At 40.7% G+C, this 18610-nt stretch overlaps 2 protein-coding genes across 2 annotated transcripts in view; one reads left to right on the top strand and one right to left on the bottom strand.

Annotated features, from left to right (window-relative positions):
- grap2b (GRB2 related adaptor protein 2b) overlaps positions 1-18610 on the bottom strand; it is a 42086-nt gene that overhangs the window by 22337 nt on the left and 1139 nt on the right. The window lies entirely within an intron of this gene.
- LOC126390366 (calcium-binding protein 2-like) lies at positions 7196-12422 on the top strand. The gene is made up of 8 exons (XM_050044639.1): positions 7196-7879; positions 8146-8208; positions 8353-8479; positions 9345-9375; positions 9520-9663; positions 9773-9882; positions 10016-10163; positions 10300-12422. Exons 2-8 carry the CDS (start codon positions 8147-8149, stop codon positions 10326-10328), a joined length of 651 nt encoding a protein of 216 aa, XP_049900596.1. The 5' UTR covers positions 7196-7879; position 8146; the 3' UTR covers positions 10329-12422.

Below are 18610 nucleotides of genomic sequence, written 5' to 3'. Positions count from 1 at the left end.
CTAAGTGAACACTGAACTTTGTTTCCCATTCAATTTGAGCTCCAACCGGCCGCATCGTTTCCATACGGTACTGTTTATTCTAGAATGGGGACTGTTTACATGTACATATTGGTATAATTCCACTGTGTCTACTGTTGTTTGTACTGGTACTGTACATATTGGTATAATTTACTGTGAGTTGTTTGTACTGGTACTGTGCATTCTGGTATAATTATTTGCATCACTATTTGTTTCCTCTTCAGATAAATCTGATAATTGCTGCTCGGTCTCCTTCCTCATTTATTTAGTAGAGTGTCCACACACCTTCTCATTCTACATATACATAGAGGTACTGGTGGCTTTACAGCCTACATTTTATTTAATTTAGAGACGCTAATAGAGTCATATAATGGATTATCTCTGATCCCCACGGTAAATTTGGTCGTTGCGACAGTGTGACGCAACACCACTGACGCTAGGTGGCGCCAGGCTAAAAAAGAAACAAATCCTATCTGTTGCCTCTTTAAGTCGCATAGTAAAAAAGAAAATGAAGTGCCAAGTATTTGAACTTTACTTATTGTGTTATATGTATAGCAACTGCCCTCTACTGGTTGAAACCCTGCTATTGCAACTGAATTTTGCTATCGGCTGGTGGCAAGTGACACATATGGTGGCAGCTTTCATAACCAACGCCCCCCAGCAACAGGAGTGACTGGGTGCGTCCTAGTCCATGTTAATACGTCTTTTATGTACAAGAGGCATTTTATTTTTCATTTCAAGGGTGGAAGTACTTAAGCCAGAACTCATTTACTCATAACTGTGTTAAACTTGTCATTGAATTATTGAAAGGGACAGTTCACCCCAAAATCAAAATACATTGCTGTTTTGTTGTAAGTTGCCAAGTGTTGGAGATATTGCCCATAGAGATGTCTGCCTTCTCTCGAATATAATAAAACTAGACAGCACTCTGCTTAGGGTGTTCAAAGTGCCCAACAAATACGTTTGAAAAAACTCAACATCTACTACTACTAGCTCACCTAGCACTTCTGACCTATCTAACATTACAGCTCAGCCAGAGAGGACAAAATTAATGTTAACATCCGGTGCTTCCACAAGCCTGAGCCTCTCTTACATGAGTAGATGCACGCTTCCTTCTGTGCCGTGATCCGGTTGGCAGGTGTTGTTCAGTAGAAAGAAAATAGTTCCTACATGAAACTGCTTACAACAAGATGTGTGGATTATCATGAGAGACACTGCTGTCAAATGTTTTTTTTCTAGTTCCATTATATTTAAGAGAAGGCCGATATTTCCAGCACTGGCCAACTCAGATCAAAACAATCTAACTGTCCATTTAAAGAATAAGGCTGGCACCATTCCATATTTTTCTCATTGTCAACAAATCCCATGAAAAGACCAAAACCAGGAATGCTCTAGTCTATCTGTTAATACTGTCTGACTTCTCTGGTCTGCGGCACTCAGTCCCAGGCCCCATTGGTTCCTGCTTGAGAAGACTTATCCTAAAAAGCGTTACATATGTCTTTATCGCTCTCTTTTGAAAAAATAAAAATAAAAAAGTAGATATAAATTCCAGGATCATCTGCAAACATCTTACAGCAAACCTTACTCACTCTGGAGTAAATAGTGCATTTGTTGGGGACTATTTTCACCTGCGCATTATTATTCTTTTGTAGAACAAGTGAGCATTTATGGCAGCAGAACGGCGCGTGTGGGTTTTATTAAAAAAACTTCAGAGCTTTTTTTCTTGGTAATGGAGGGACATGTAAATCAGTGCATTCATCTGTTTTTAATACTGTTTGGAACAATGGAGCTTGATGGCACAGAGGAGTAAGCTACAGCAGGCTTTAAGCACGCAGACGATACTTGTTATTAGGATCATTCATTGTTGGTTGTGGTCTTAAAATTGGATCTGTCGACGATAAGAAAAAAATCAAGAATATCACCATTCTTATCCTTTAAATGTTTCTTTCATTTGCATTTGAATGAACTTCCACTAGACGAGAATAATAGTTTATTTGTGTAAGTTTAATTTGCTCTCTGCTGTCTCCCTATTCCTCTTTAGCATTTTCACTCCTTGTTTTGCTCCTGAAATCAACACGGTCAGTTTCTCATCTCTCTGCTGTCCGTTTTTTCATTTTGTATGAACAAAGATCGAAAAACTGCACCTTTTTGTAAGAGGAAAGCATTTTGCCCAGTGAGCAAAACCATTGAGCCTGCATAACTCACTGTCTGTATGACTAGACTGAGTGCTGATGATTTGTTTGGGTGATTTGAACACTTGTTGGAGTAGCTGTTGATTTTTACTTTGACAGATGGAAAGAGAGAATGACAAGGAACACAGAGAGATCGGGAGGAGAAAATAACAGAAAATGGAAGCAGAAAATTGGAGTGACAGGAGGAGGACGGGGGGAAATAAAGAGGATGAGAGAGGAGGAAGGCTAATGAGTTTCTGGCTCTCAAGTGCAGACACAAAATTTGTGAAATCGATGATATAATTTTTTTCACAAAGTGGGTGTAAACATGTCACTGAGCTATCTACCAATACAGCAACACATACTTGACAGATGAGGGCTTATTAAGAGTCAGTGTGCGCCGCTCATATCATTCAGCATTTACTTCCAGACCATCAGCCGGACCAAGCTCAAACAAACTGGCCTTCACTGTCAAATATAGTTATACATGTATTTCTATTCAGGTGGGAACACAGGAAACACTTGAAGAGTGTGATCAAAGGGAATGGGAGACAGCAGCTCCACTACCAACACAGGAAAATGTCTACTGTGGGTCAAACCAACTGTTCTAAAGACTATAATGAATATTAACACATCCAATTTCTTCAATCCTCACCTAGTCGACCATCATTGGCCAAGTAATGTGCCTTGAAGACAGGAGGGCAAATCCTCCCCATATGACATACGTCCTTTGTTTCTATACCCTCTAATATACAATGATACAGATCTTTTTTTCATATAGCACCACTACTGTTTAGGTTTGGTTTAGGAAAATAATCATGTCTGGGCGTTGGCACATTATGTACTTCTCATGTGACATTAAACACATAACTTAAAATAACTCAACATTGACTTCTGATTTCACACAGGACACAAAGCCCGGTCCTCTGAGTCAAAGTCCTGTGTTCGTTTGACCGATGGTGGATGGGCATACGTCACCTAAATTCCTTATTTGCTCCTGTTATGATAACTACAGCCAAAAGAGGTCGTTTTTTAGGGGGGACAGTCTTTTTATGTTATATAATTTACACTGGGTATCAGCTGATTAAGGATTCCTTTTTTCTGTTGTGTTCACACCGGGCGTGAATAAAACAATTTGTGCAAGTGAATTACATGTTAAGTCAATGTCAAAGACCTGATTAGATGCAAATTCCTGCCAGGTTTTGTGTCATATGCTTATTTGCGAGAGCTGAAAAATCTGAACTTCAGCAACCAATTCTTGCGGCAGTAGCCAATCAGCATTGAGATCCTCCAGGGTGATATGACGCCAAGGACATACCGGCGGAAGTTCATATTTCAATATAACAATTTCACGTGGGTTATGCACGTATGGAACGAGTCAATGCAAAATATTGGAAACTAAACCAAACTTGCATGAGTAACACGATGCAAAAATTTACATCACGTTTGGGGTGAACACAACATTACAGGGACCAGGCTGTTCTCATGCACTGTTGGTGCGTACACCTACAAAAGGTAATGTACTAGTAATTCGTAAATAACCAACATAATCAGGAAGGCTGTGATCTTGTGACTAATGCACTGACGAAAAAGATGGAAGCAATAGAATGAGCAAAAGTCTGCATAAGTAGGCAGCTGAGGGCGGTGGATGGGTCAAACAAACACATAACTTTCCCCAGGAGACCGCTGTTCATGTTCTATTCAAAACCATGTGACTTTGAGTTATTTTAAGGGACATCAGTTTCTTTTCCTGAACCTAATGTACACATCTTTATTCTCCTGAACCTTACATAACTTTATTTTCCTATACGTAACTTTAATTTCCCATATCTAATCAACGTAACTGTAGGCTACCGTCCTAAACCTACCTACATAACTATACATTTTGTACTTAACTTAACTTTAGTACTCTAGTAAAGTTATGTACTTAACATACGTACTTAAACTTCCTCACTTGAGGCAGTAACTCTCTCCCAACCCAGAGGTTAAGTATCTCAGGGTCTTGTTTACAAGTGAGGGTAGAATGCATGGTGAGATGGATCGGCGGTCTGCAATGATGTGGGCGCTGTGCCGGACCGATGTTGTGAAGAGAGAGCTGAGCCGGAAAGGCGAAGCTTTCGATCTACTGATCCATTTGTGTCCTAACCCTCACTTATGGTCATGAGCTCTGGGTAGTGACTGAAAGAATGAGATCGCGGACACAAGCCACCAAAATGAGTTTCCTCCGTGGGATGTCTGGACTCAGCCTTAGAGATAGGGTGAGGAGCTTGGACATCCGGAGGGAGCTCGGAGTAGAGCTGCTGCTCCTTCTTGTTGAAAAGGGTCAGTTGAAGTGGTTCAGGCATCTGATCAGGATGCCTCCTGGGTGCCTCCTGTTAGAGGTGTTTTGGGCACATCCAACAGGTAGGAGGTCCCGGGGCAGACCCAGAACACGCTAGAGGGATTACATATCTCATCTGGCCTGGAAACGCCTTGGGGTCCCCCAGGAGGAGCTGGAAAGTGTTGCTTAAGTTACACTGTGTGAGCACTGGATGTAAAAACACACATTTTCAGTCTAAATTTTATCAGAACGGGGCTGCAGAGGTGAAGAGCTCCCATTTTCCACCATTTTCAACTCCTGCTTTCACTCTGTTTTCTCAAATGTAACTGCTCCAACAATGAATAACAGCAGGAGAGCATATCACACAGAAAAAGCATGATGGTGGTCACACCATTTCACCACCTCCACCCCTATCAGACACTGAGACGAAGAGATGAAGGTCAAAGAAGTGCCTGGAGAATTCTCTCAGGACACAATATTACGCAATTTTGAGGCAATGAAATCCTTCAAGTCTTAAAAAATTCTGTTTTCAGTTCCAAAGTCAAGGTTAAAATTGATCAGTTCAGCTTTAACTAAGTTGTGTTTCTTTGTTTGGGTGTAGCAGGGTGATGGAGACAGATGAAACAAGGAAAAAACAAAAAAAACACAATCATATTCTTCAGTATGTAACGTGAAATAAATGGGTGAAGATTTCCACTGGGTCCCATTGAAATCAAAATGTTTGTGCCTATGACGTCATTTGGCGGAAAGTGCACATAAACTCAAAGCGCAACATAACAGGGACTCACTCTGTTCGTGAAATACACCGAAGAGGTGAATCAAGGTCTACACTCTATTGATTCCCCTCATTAACTCTCTGCCAATCATAAAAGAGAAAATCTAGATAAAAAGAAGCTGATGATAGACAGAGATAATTTACAAATCTGATATAATTAGGATGTGGATTCTACAAAATGGGGTTCAGTATGAGGAAGATTAATATCAAATATGTTGTACATGTTATGAATACTGAGGAGCTTTGTGACAGTACTGACGCTGATCAGCAGGGGTCAGTAGAGCGCTGCACTCTGATTACATATGCAACCGATGAAGCTGAGAGGGAGGGATGTGAGAGAGCTAACAGACTTTCAATCAACACTAGGGTAGAAGGTAGACACACACACACACACACACACACACNTCTACAAAATGGGGTTCAGTATGAGGAAGATTAATATCAAATATGTTGTACATGTTATGAATACTGAGGAGCTTTGTGACAGTACTGACGCTGATCAGCAGGGGTCAGTAGAGCGCTGCACTCTGATTACATATGCAACCGATGAAGCTGAGAGGGAGGGATGTGAGAGAGCTAACAGACTTTCAATCAACACTAGGGTAGAAGGTAGACACACANTGCAAGCGAATATAAACATTTGCGTTCAATAAGCTACTGTCTACACGGTTTATTCTTCAAATTTTACTTGATAAAAATGTTAGTTTCATTCGTAGACTACAGGAGCACCTGCACAGTGACACTTACATCTCTCTGAAAACTATTATTTGTCCCGTTTTTATTTAGGCTGCTCCATCTATTGTCAAACGACATGTTCCATTCCACTTTTTTATGAGTAGTGGGAACACAGCCTTTATAAACCTCGACTGCTACTGAAGGTAAAATAAAATATCTGGTAGACCAACAAACCAATGACTGTATACAGTCTGTGGTAGAAAGCACACTCGACAAAATACTGCTTTGATCGTATGAGATAATCACACATAATGGGATTTTGGCGCCACCTGGTGGAGTACACAATTAACTACATCCGTATTAGGCAACATTTCAGTCCCAGGTGAAATAAATTGACATTTACACTCGTTGGAAAACATTTTAGTCCAGTAATAAGGCCACACTTAAGAAAAAAGTGGGTGGAATAATAATACACCGAGTATTATACTCCTAAAAATATTACCCTTTGACATATTTAAGTCACAGCTGCAGTGAACACACTTCAGGGGCTTAAACGCCTGGTGGAGCTGTTAGTGGTTTGGGGAGAACATATTTCCCTCAGTTAATTAGGCTGCCTGAAAAGTCATGTTTTCTTCACCTTAAACTGAAACTGTATCCACACACAAAAGTGTTTGAAATAATTTCAGATATTTTAATAAGTAAAAAAAGGTCTGCTGGGTTTTCCAGGGAGCAAACTTACCTTGGATGAAGAAGAGGGCCGCCATTGGTGACGTTACAAGTACGCCACTAAACTCCAAAAAGTTGTCTCAAAGTCATGTCACGGTCATTCCTCCAGCAGGACACGACAGTGTTTTTTAATAAAATGCTACAGATATAATAAATTGACCAGTATAATTAAGCCATTATACCTATTTTGAGCACAGGTATCGAAGAGGCGAGGAGCGTTCAAAAAAGTCCTTAATTAGTTACACGTGCGCAACGCCGTTCGTGTCCAAATTGACCGGAAGTAGAAGTTAAAGGACATGTCCGTATTTTTTTTAATGTTCTTAAATAAAACACTCTTAAACATGGAAAAGTTAAAAGCAGGGCCACAAGAGCATCTGAAAATTTATTTACCAGTTAATTATTAACAATAATGAATGCTTGTTATGCATTCTGTAAAACAAATAATGGTATGAAACACAATTTTTGTATGACAAAACAGAAAATTGAAAATGACAGCAATAAAATGAAATGATAGATGTGAAAAAAACAGCCTCTACATTAAACTGTTTGTTGCTAGCGTTCTATTGGATAAATTAGATAGAGTAGGTTGGTCATAGTATTGCCCAGTAACCCTGCTCTTGTACATGCCTGTACCACTCTCATTCTTTTCCAGTCATATTGGAGTGATCACCACTGGCTCCAAATATCTCTGAATGATCAGGGTTTAATTATTTTTACACCACAGTTAAATGAAGTTTATGCATTGGCATGAAATTACAGGCTATATGTGATCAAATATTGTATTTGTATTTTAAATGTTTCAGTCTGTCATTGTTTCCATATGATTTCTGTAGTCACTGCAGAACCAAGAACAGCTCTGCAACACTACAGGGCCAATGTGAAAGCTTTTGCAATTGCAAGGGCCTCTGAATAAAGACATTTCAATCTGGGGTTTGAACCAAGAGGTACCTGTCCTCTTGAAGGACACTTCAGTCACACTGCCGCTCCACGTTTTGCTTTCTAATCGTTGGCTGCATGTTTAGCCAGGTAATTACCTGTTAAGCCGCTGCAATTGAAGGAGGTCAGGATACAGAACAGACAGGATAGCGTGCAGCCATTCACAACACAAGTGGAGCACTACTCAAGGAGGACGAGAAGGGCTGTGCTGCTCGTTTTGCTGTTTTCTACTCTAAACATTTAGCAGAGGGAATTAAGGTAAGCAGACTGCAGTGAAGTAACTGGATTCATATTTAAGATGTTGGATGTCAAAGATTAGTGGTGGAACCAAAGAAGTTACTTTTGCATTAAAGTCTTTTCATAAACATGAGCTTTGATCCTCTTGCAACCTTTCCTTTTGCATCCCATTATGCATTTATAAAAAATATTTTATTAGCACGTCCAAAAATGCATGTTTACTGCAACCAATACAGGCGAAACATTGTTTTTGAGTGAATGTTACCATACACACTGTATATCCACAGCATGTCCAAAGCAGAAGAGCGGACAGCCTCTACAAGTTCAGTCAACTCAGCTGCATCAGAAAGGTAAGTTTAGATGTACAAACCACGAAATATGCCAATGCCAGTTCTCATGATACATTATGTATGTGGGTCAAGGGAAGTTTTCCCTATAATCAAGGTATCTTCAAATCTTTGCCATCTTTGCTTTTTAATGTTTTTCCCATGTAGTAGCAGAGATGGTTCCACATCAGGTTCAGTCTCTGAAACACCCAAGAAATCATTAAAGAAGTCCAAGAAATCCACTGAGAACATGAACAAAGTCTACAACTCTGTGCTCAACAGTGTTTTTGGGGCGGTAAGTAGCACACATCCACATTTTGTGAATTAAATCAATATTGTTGAACTGGATGTGACCATCTTCTTCTTGGCTATAATTGTGCTTGACCTCTGGTGTGGCCCTGTGACCTCTATCCTGCACTGCAAGACGCCATTGAAACAGTTTAAGTAATAGCTTTTTACTTTAAACACCAATTTACCCCACTCTTTATTTAATAAAATTTGTGTTTCAGCTGAGCATGAAGCTTTTCCTCACATTTTAAAGCACTGTGATCTTTTAATGATGGGCTGAGAAAGGCTTGGAGATTGCTTTGAATAAGATCAAAAGGCACAGATGCTCTTCACCAGTTAAAGGCACCGTATGTCAGACATTAAAACATCAGAGTCAGAAGTGAGTAGGAAGTCAGGCAGTGTGCTTAAAGTTTTGTACGTGATCTTTCTCGAGCTGCTATCACTAAGCTGGGTGTGTCTGCAGCATTAGTGGCTCATTAGCTGAGGCTCACTGTCAAACCCTCTTAGGGTTATCCAAGTGAGGAGCACCACCAAACACTTGGTTGATTCAACGTGAGAGTATTTACTTTTTCCATTGTACATATTTATTGTTGTCTCGCACAAGACAATGAACCATGATCATACCCGAGAATTGCCCTCTATGTCTTCTGTCATTTAATTTTGTTTTACTGCTTATTATTACTTCAACATGCAGAGTATACATGTTCAGAAATACAAAGTACTTACATGTCTTTGACACTGAAAGCAATACAGCCATTTATGTATAAGTCAAGATACTTTGGTAGTTTTTAATATTGCACAGTGTACAATTGTCTCTCCAATTATAAAAATATATTAACCTTTCAACATGTGTTTTATTACTGTCTCTGTAGGAGCGAGAATTAGCTCAGGCTGAGTTGGATGGTAAGTGTCATTGCCACATCTCACCAGATTACAGAGTCATTATAACTGTTGACATGTTAAAAGCTCCATCTTTAGTAATATCAGAAAACCTTAAACCCTCTGGAACGGTTGTAATCTCTCTGTGACCCCTGACCTTTCTTACAGAGTTGCAAGAGGCCTTCAAAGAGTTTGACTATGATCAAGATGGATACCTGAACTACAAGGATGTGGCTGAATGCATGAGGACCATGGGATACATGCCCACAGAAATGGAGCTGCTAGAGATAGTACAACAGATCAAGATGAGAAGTAGGTTGATATAAGGTCCTTTAAAAATGAGCCAAAACCAGACCCTTTAATAAATGTATAGAATACATGCACACAATGCCTTTAAAATATGCATCTGTCCTCTCCGCAGTGGGCGGGTTAATGGATTTTGAGGACTTTACTGAACTGATGGGACCCAGGATGATGGGGGAGACTGCTCACATGCTCGGACTCAAAGAGCTCCAGTCAGCCTTTGTGCAAGTACGTCAACTGATAATTTGGGCAATTTCCTTGCCTTTTTTCCCACTCTGACACACACTGAAATGTCCAAAGTAAAACCACTTGTTTGTGCAGTTTTCAACCCATTCTCATCATGACTTTTTGTTTTTAAAAGTTTGACCTCGACGGAGACGGAAAGATCAACCAGGACGAGATGAAGGAGGCAATCAAGACGATGCTGGGGGAGAAGCTGAAGAAAGGAGAACTGGAGGAGATCTTAAAGGAGCTGGACATCAACTCAGATGGAAGCATTGACTTTGAAGGTGAGAGTAAGAAGTTCAGACGATAATTGCGCATCACATTTTATGCATGTGGACCAAATATCATTGGCTATTTGCTGTTAAACCAATAAACTCAGCACTGTCTTGACTTGCTCTGTTATCTCTCTCTGCTCTCCAGAGTTTGTGATGATGCTCTCCATTCGCTAGTTGCTGAGAAGACTGACTACAAGGACAAGCTACACTAACACTTCTGAATCATTCCATAGATAGTTAATACAACTATGAATGTAATGTAGGTATAGACATCTACAACATAATGTGTGCCTAACTGTAATAACTGCATGACTTGCTAAGATATTCTGATCGATACATGAATCTTTTGCAGTGATGTTACATGTAAATAAGACTGAGATGTTTTGCTATTTTTAATAAAGAAATTAAAATGAGTTTTTAAAATGTGTCTTTCGATTAAACACCATGACAATATTATTATAATATACAATATAAAAAGTAATTAATTGACTGATCACATTCCTCTCAAACAGACTTTATTCCAAAAACAAGTCTTTTATTACCCCCAGGTCATTGTCAAACAACAAAATGGATGTAATTATCATCTTCTAGCGAATATAAGTTAAATATAAATTAAAGTCATGTCACTTGTCAATTGTTAACAACAATGCAGCTTTGAGCTTTGTCACATCTACTGTCTTCAGAACTGGAGAAGCACTTGTACATCCAAAACCATGATGGTGCACGTGTGTCAGGAAAAAAAAGTCACATTTTCAGAATAAAATCCCACATCAGGCCAACATTTGATGGTGGCACTAGAACCAATCATAAAGAGAACTTATGTCCTATTTGAAGATCTAAAAGTTTAACACTACTGGTAACTTAATCTGCTTATTATTATAACATCAAACTATATGTGCACAGTTATGAAAGATCTGCAAGATGCACCACATGTGATCTGCTGAAATTAAAGTCTTGTTATCAGACAAGAAACAGAATAAAGGAGAGATATCCAACTTGGTGTTTCACAGGAGGAGACGAGATGTACGAGACAATGCCATCACAGGAGTCAGGAACGGGGCTTCAGGGAATACTAATTCAGATGTCTAAGGACTGTTTGCAAGCATGGGCTCTCTACTGTACATGTAGCGCCAGTACCACCACAAAAAAAATGTTGGGATAAATTAAAAATAAACATATCTCACATCAAGTATATCACTCCTCACGAAACCTTATGAACTTGTGTTTCCATGTCTTGCTTGCTCAATAAGTACAGTAGACTATGTTAGGGTGTATATGCTAAAAAGGGGTGACTGTCCACAGTGAGTCAATGACTCGTCTATTTCCTCTCCTCTTACAGGAATGTTTGCACTAACTTTTGGAAACCTTTTAACAACCTGAAATACCATCCAAAAAGCAGATTTTGTAAACAAATGCATATAAGTCTTCTGGCATGTAAGAAGAGCTAATGTGAACATTTTGTGCACTTTGTATGGTACTCACATTGGCAGGGTTGAGGGTATTCAGGCATCCCCAGGATGACACACACTAAAACTGGATGCACTCAGGTTACTGTAGTGTAAGATGCTGCTGGATTAAAGCCCATACTGAATGGTATAAGGATGCATGTTGTGTCACTTCCACAGCTTAGTGAGGCTATCATGAATAGATTCAGCAGCTTGTTACTGTGTGCTGAAGGTACGTTTTGAGTATTTGTGGCAAGTTTGGACCAACATCATGCAAGGGTGTATTGTCCAATGGTCACACTGCAGTCACTCAAAATCACATCACAACATCCTTCGATGTACAGCCCAAAACACAACAAGCAAGTGGCTACAACACCTATGCCTCTTGTCTCTCTGTTAATGCCAGTCTCTACGTGCTATTAAACCTCTCTTCTTCTTGTAACTTCTTCATTTTTCAATCCTTTCTTCTGTCAGTCCCCCTACATGGTAGATAGATACAGATGGATAAGCTTCTTCTTCTATTTTGGCTATCCACAACTCACAGTGTCTTCATGGTGCGACAGGACAACTGCTAGGCTAGTAAGACTTGTTGGCGATCTGCTGTTGTCTACAGCTCGTTGGTCAGCTCGTCAGCAAATTCAGCCATGATGTCATGCACCCAGATGTCCCTTTCTTCCTGTGAAGTGTCAACCAGGAAGACCGTCAACTTCCTGTCCCACGGGTTAGTGGCTTCCTGTATGGCCTCCAACTGTGCCACGAGTGGTTTCTTCTCCACATGGTTCCTGAAAACGATCGAAGCCTCCTCCGACCACTGCCTCGGCTTCAACCCTGCAAGGGAAACAGGTGTGAAGGTTAAGGTCAACTTCACGTTAATGATGAAATATTAACATTTAATGCTACATGAAATAAACACTAGATAGGCACTTTGCTTGCTGTGTGCATAACTATTCCGATGATGCTCTCACTGACTTTACACTGTGGGTCAGTGACAATACAATTATTTTACTGCCCTATAAGAATATAACATAATATTCATAGATACTATGTTATTGTTGTTATGTGAATTTCCATTTATTGTAAACTGCTCCGAACTTTTAAGTAGGTCTACCCCTATTTTTCCTCATTTATGATTGTTTGCCCTAAAAGGGGCTCATTTAGTAGATGACTGAGAGAAACTCAATCTCCTAACAGATGAATGGGTTTTATTTTCCACTGTGTCTCTAGCACTACCATTAACACAGAGTGTTCTTCTCTCAGGCTCTTTTCATGGCTCAAGAATTAAAAAAACAAGTATTTTGAGCTCTGGTCTTCTTTTTTCATTAGATAATGGTTCTTGCAGGTACTGCACTGAACCACTTCACCATAGTTAAGCACTGGCACCGAATAAAATAGCAGGGACGGGTTGCACAAAATACCATTAGTTTTCTCCTTAAAGGAGAAGTCTGGTATTTTGCACTTTGAGCCCTATTTCTGGGTTGTTGAAGATGAAATAGAGTGGTCATTACCAAAATAGTGACGACTGCTCATTTTCAGAGAATTTGCCTTTCCCCTGCCTGGCTTAACAGTGCTGCCTATGGCCATGTGTGAACCATTGCAATGTAATGGGAAAACAAACGTTTAGGGTGGTTTTTAGGACAGGTTCACACATGGCCATAGGCAGCAGTGTTAAGCCAGGCAGGGGAAAGACAAAATTTCCCGAAAATGAGCAGTCGTCACTATTTTGGTCTTAGCCACTCTATTTCGTCATAAACAACCCAGAAATGGGGCTCAAAGTGCAAAATACCGGACTTCTCCTTTAAGAAAACAACCTTGACTGAGGCAGTAATGATTCACCCATGAAAGGGTTAGAGTTTCCTTTTTCTTTAAGAAAACAGTGTGTCTATTAAGAGATAAATGCAGAGGTTTTCAGGTGTAGTTTTCAGTTCAGATCAAAGATCAAAATATGTGTGAATGCTTCATCAGATTTAAAAGCTTGTTTTCTAATTATTATATCATGATGTAATCTCTGGTTTAAATGTGACCAATTTTCAAAGTTTCATTCTGCCAAAGTTCTTGCAGAGCTGCTTTTAACATTTGTGAACTTGGCTGTCTTATTTTGTGAGAAAAGGAAAAATACAGGTATCAAGGAAAAAGTTAGGTATCAAGTAGTACCAAAACACAGGTATCATATTGGCACTGGTATCAAAAAAGGCATGATGAACACTGCCCAGCTCTTTTCATGAACGTGATGAGCAAGACAGGTCACACAGGGATTTTTTGTGGTTTTAACAGTTGAAGCATTGTTAGCAATAATGAGCTACAGTTCAACAGTAAGAGGTTCCTTGTGTAATTTAGTTTTAGTGACAGTCCGTCTGTGACAGCATCGCGCAGAGGGGATGTGCTCACTGCTGTCTTGGCTTTAAAGTACAATCCCATAATAACTGCTCAGCTCCATCAAATGATGGGCTCCATTTATGACCACGGCAGCCGCTGTGAACACGCCAGCAAACGTCACCGTCACTTGTTTCAACCCCGTCCTGTCTTTTTTAACTCCCGTCCTTAACCTCCCCTCAGATTGCTAAAACGCCAGAATTGACAAGAAATTACAGAGCAGATGAATGCGGACTGTTAAATGTCAAGAGAGAGAAGAGGAGGGGTGAGTGGGGAAAGGATGAAGAGAGTGGGGGAGGGCAGGGGATGAGAGAATAGAGAGAACTGTCGAGGAGAAAGGTAGACGAACGGAGGGGGAGAGTTGGAAGTTTTTGTGTGTTAGTTTGTGTGTGTGTGTTAGAGTGGCTGACATTTGAGTTGGGAGCAGATTGGTGTTTGGAGCTTAGTCCCTTCGCTTCAGGCTCCCTGTCAGCTCATTTACAGCGCTGAGAGACCAGAGAAAGAGAGGGCGAGGAAACTGAAAGAAAGAGAGTAAAAGGTTAGGAGAGATAAGAGGAGAGCATTTCTGTGGAACGAGGGAGACAGCCAGAAAGTTTAGTTTGATGCAGTTACTTTTTAAAAAACAGAAGTGAGAAAGGAGATGTAGAAATAGCACAAAGGGGCACATCTGATAAAAACAAACTGAGTTATACCTGTATTTTCCTCAGTAAAACAACAACACCAAACACAACAGATTTTGGATAAAGCTAACAGATTGTCTTTGAACTGGAGTCTCTCACTGAGACAAAATGAAGCACTGGCCTTTTCAGTATGAAAATGAGCAAGCTGCATGGACAACGCTCCACATGTTGGCCACTGGTCCCACATGGCAAAGAGAGGTAACTGCTTGAATTCTGTGACTTCAGTGCCCAGAATCTTCTAATGTGCAGTCAGTAAACTGGCCACAGCATGCTAATGCCTGCTGCAGCTGTTCTGTGATCACTTGCGCTAAATGCTACCCAAGTGTTTGGAGAGGCAAAAGATTTAACATTGGCCGGTCCATTTCCATTCATCGCTATTTGGAAGACAGATTAAATCTGATGTGCAGTGAGAAAATGCCAAAAAAAAACCTGACATTGTTTGGAGAACAAGGTACTGGTGTGCTCAAGGACTGTCTTTGTCATATGAACCTCAAGAAAACACACAGGTGCTCTTGAAGAAAACAGTCAGCACATGGGAAGAAAAAATGAACTTCAGGCACTGATGTGTGGAGCAGGAACAAATGCACTTGAATTAAGTTAAAAAGCCTCTGTTCAAAGAACATGGCTGATTACATTAAAGTTACTCTTACCTTTCTTGCATTTCACACAGCACTTAGAAAAAAATTGAACATCCACAACTCCAGCCTCCCTCCAAAGTCCCATCCTCCTCCTCCATTACGTCCTCATTACGTCTGTGATAGACGTAGGCGTTGGCAAGGTAACGTTAGATACATGGAAGAGGAGAGCGAGTGTAACGTTACAACCAAGACAGTCAAACGCAACCCCGGAGTTTTAAAACTAAACCGGAGTCAGTGATGACTGATGAGTTTTAGAATAAGGTTACAGTGCTAACGTTAGATAGTAGCGCTAACGTTACTACTAAGTGGAAACGCACAGGGAAGATAACGTTAATGTTTCAGAGGCTACGCTACAGTAGGCTAACATTAGCCATTAGCAACTGGATGCTGTGTTGTCATATAATGTTATATGTTATATTAGAAGCAAACTAAACATAACGTTACCTGTCCTGCACAGTCAAACGCAACCCTGAAGTTTTGAAACTTATCCGAGGTCAGTGACTGATGAGTTTTATAATATAACGTAAACGCTAACATTAGATAGTACTGGTGACTGGCAACAAACAAGGAAGATAATCCAGAGGCTCAGGCAACGTTACGGCTACAACAGGCTAACCGTTAGCAGCTGGATGTTGTGTTGTCATATATAACGTAAGAGCCTATTTTACAATAGAGGCAAACTAAAAATACCTGTCCATCAGAAACTCTGCGACGTCCCTTTTTAGCTCAGGATGAAGCTGCATCAGACAGACCTGTGAGTAACAACAACCCCGCCCACATTTAACAGTACTGTTTGCAGTGGAAATGCTAGATGCCATGTCTGAAGGGTTACTTTTGGTTCCAGAGGTACCATACTGAAAGTGTGTGGTAGAAACGGGTCTTTTGAATCTTGTGGGGGAATGGCCAACCCCGTAACTAACAATGAAAACTACTTTATAGAGAAACACATTGACTGAATGTGCTGTAAATAAATGGCTATTGTTGAAAAAAGGCAAGCATACCGTAGGTTGCATCAACATTGACAATGTTTGTAATTCTAATTTTAAAAGGTAATTCAGTTTATTTATTTTTTTATCTTTTGAGGTTTTCCTAGTTTTTGCCAACAATCCTAGCTGTTACTAAATTCAGATTTTGTTATCAGCCCAGAAAAGAATTGAGAAGTTTGAACCTTGACTTTGTGGAAGGCTTATTTATAAGTAAAATCAAAGTTTCAGCCAAAAGTGAAGCTGCTGCCAATATCCTGCCATGTACGCTGGTGCAGCCTGAGCACAGGGCCATCACACCAAATTCTGGCTTTACAGCAGAGCAGAAAGACAAGAAGATAACCGCAGTGAACACGAGGCTCAGTGGCCTTGTTTTGCGCACACTGTCAGCTGTCAAGATGTCTTGGCTTATCAGGCCAAAGCCCCATGCACTCATTATAATTGGCCATTAAAGTATCATCAAAAGCACAAAAGAGCATAAGTCTCCTTGCTTGCTGATAGAGAGATAGACACTTGACGCTATACGATGCAAGTTTTTTTAGGGGAGCTCAGAGGCCTGTAGCGTCCCTGGAGCTCCTGGATGATGAGGCAGCTCTCTCTGCCATCGCAGCCCAGTCAGGGGCCACTAATCTGGGCTACGCAGCCAGGGAGCAGGCCTTGGAGTAGGTCCAGTTCCTCCAAATTGGACAAAGAGAGGCATTATGTTTGCATACTAATGCAGCTACTCACATACGTGTGTGTTTTAACATACTGCACATGTGGCATGATGAATAATGTATGTGCCGATGTTTAGCTGTCAACTCACGTGTTCTGTGTGTTGTTGACAGATGTTCAATGACATATGCGAGCACACACACACACACACACACACACACACACACACACACACACACACACACACAGAAGTGCTGAGCTATTGGCTGGCAGTCAGTAAAAATGCAGTGCTGCTGAGTGCAGAGCAACCTCACCACTTGGCCCGCCAGCATTACTGCAAAGCACCATTTAACCGTGTGTGTTTGAGTGTGTGTGAGAGTCTGTGTGTGTTTGTGCACGTGCACACTGCGTGTGCATGTGTCCAGGTAGGCCAAGTCTGTAGGTGTTGATGAGTCTGCAGTTGGAAGGACTTTTTGAAGCTACATGTGGTGTATCTGTGTGGGCAAAAATTTGTACAAGTGTCCATTTAAGCATCACAGTGTGTTGAGCATGTCTTGTTTATCTATCTATCTATCTATCTATGAAAAACAACAATAATGATATGATTCCACCTGGAAAGAAGCGAGCTAGGCACAACAATAAACACATAGGATATAAATACATAAAGGGACCACTGCATCAGAGAAATGATTATCTGCCTCGCTGATACATTATCACATTATCATAACCGCTAAGCAGCAACAACTGAGCTCTGAAGCAGCAAAGCACTCTCATATCAGACCTCTTGCTTTGAATGGCTGTGCAGTTTCCCCCAAGGAATCTGCCACAAATCACTGACAGAAACGAGTATCTTGTATCTTAAGGCTCAAAACTCATAAATCTGTGATGTATTCTCAGTCGATTTTTAAACCTCTATTTTCCAACCCACATGTACTCTGTCTGAACCTTTTCTGCCTCACACACCCCCACATCAACGGGCCAGCACGCCAGCAATCATCCACCAAGCTCCTCCGCTGCAGCAGATGGAGGTTTTGGTGCTTTGCTCAAGAGCACCCTGACAGTTTTCAGACAGGAAGGGGAAATGTCAACGAGTCAGATTTTCTTAGGACTACCTGTGCGAATTTCAGTCAATCAATCAATCATGATTTATTTATCACATGGCGTTATCCAAGCACAACTCCAGTGAAATGTGATCCCATCAGCTCCTGTTGTCCATGTTTCTGGATGGTTCTGGTAATAAATGGTGTCTGGTTGTGGAATGATTTAACTGTCTGCACATCCCGACCTCAACAAGATGGACCTGTGGTTGCTTCCCTCGAACAGCAGCGCACTGCAGCCGCCTCTGAACGGTGTAAACTGTAGTAGGGATCCACAGCAGGAACAGGAGAGCATCTCACCTTTCCACAGTCATACCAGTCCTTATTCACCGTAAAGCACATGCGTCCTCGCCTTCTCTTGCAAGACTCCTCTGCTCTGTTGGCAGTGTTGGGTAAGGGTTACTTTAAAAGTAATCAAAATACATTACTGCGTTACTTTTTAAAAAAGTAACCAGTTACTTTACTGCGTTACTCCCTGAGTAAAGTAACTCAATTACTTTAAAAGTACTTCCAACGTTACTCCCTGAGAAAAGTAACTCAAGCACTTTTAGAGTACTTTTGAGTATTCTACATTTCCTATTGGGCAATG

This window comes from Epinephelus moara, chromosome 5 (genome assembly GCF_006386435.1).
Source record: "Epinephelus moara isolate mb chromosome 5, YSFRI_EMoa_1.0, whole genome shotgun sequence".
NCBI lineage: Eukaryota > Metazoa > Chordata > Actinopteri > Perciformes > Serranidae > Epinephelus > Epinephelus moara.
Note: the sequence above shows the minus strand (reverse complement) of the source record. Positions and strands in the feature narration are given on the sequence as shown.

What these genes read in the sequence shown, in the direction of transcription:
- LOC126390366 (XM_050044639.1), top strand. Translation starts at nt 8,147, where the DNA reads ATGTCCAAAGCAGAAGAGCGGACAGCCTCTACAAGTTCAGTCAACTCA. An exon ending in AGCTCAGGCTGAGTTGGATG is followed by an intron (nt 9,376 to 9,519) that starts GTAAGTGTCATT and finishes CCTTTCTTACAG; the next exon opens with AGTTGCAAGAGGCCTTCAAA. An exon ending in ACAACAGATCAAGATGAGAA is followed by an intron (nt 9,664 to 9,772) that starts GTAGGTTGATAT and finishes TCCTCTCCGCAG; the next exon opens with TGGGCGGGTTAATGGATTTT.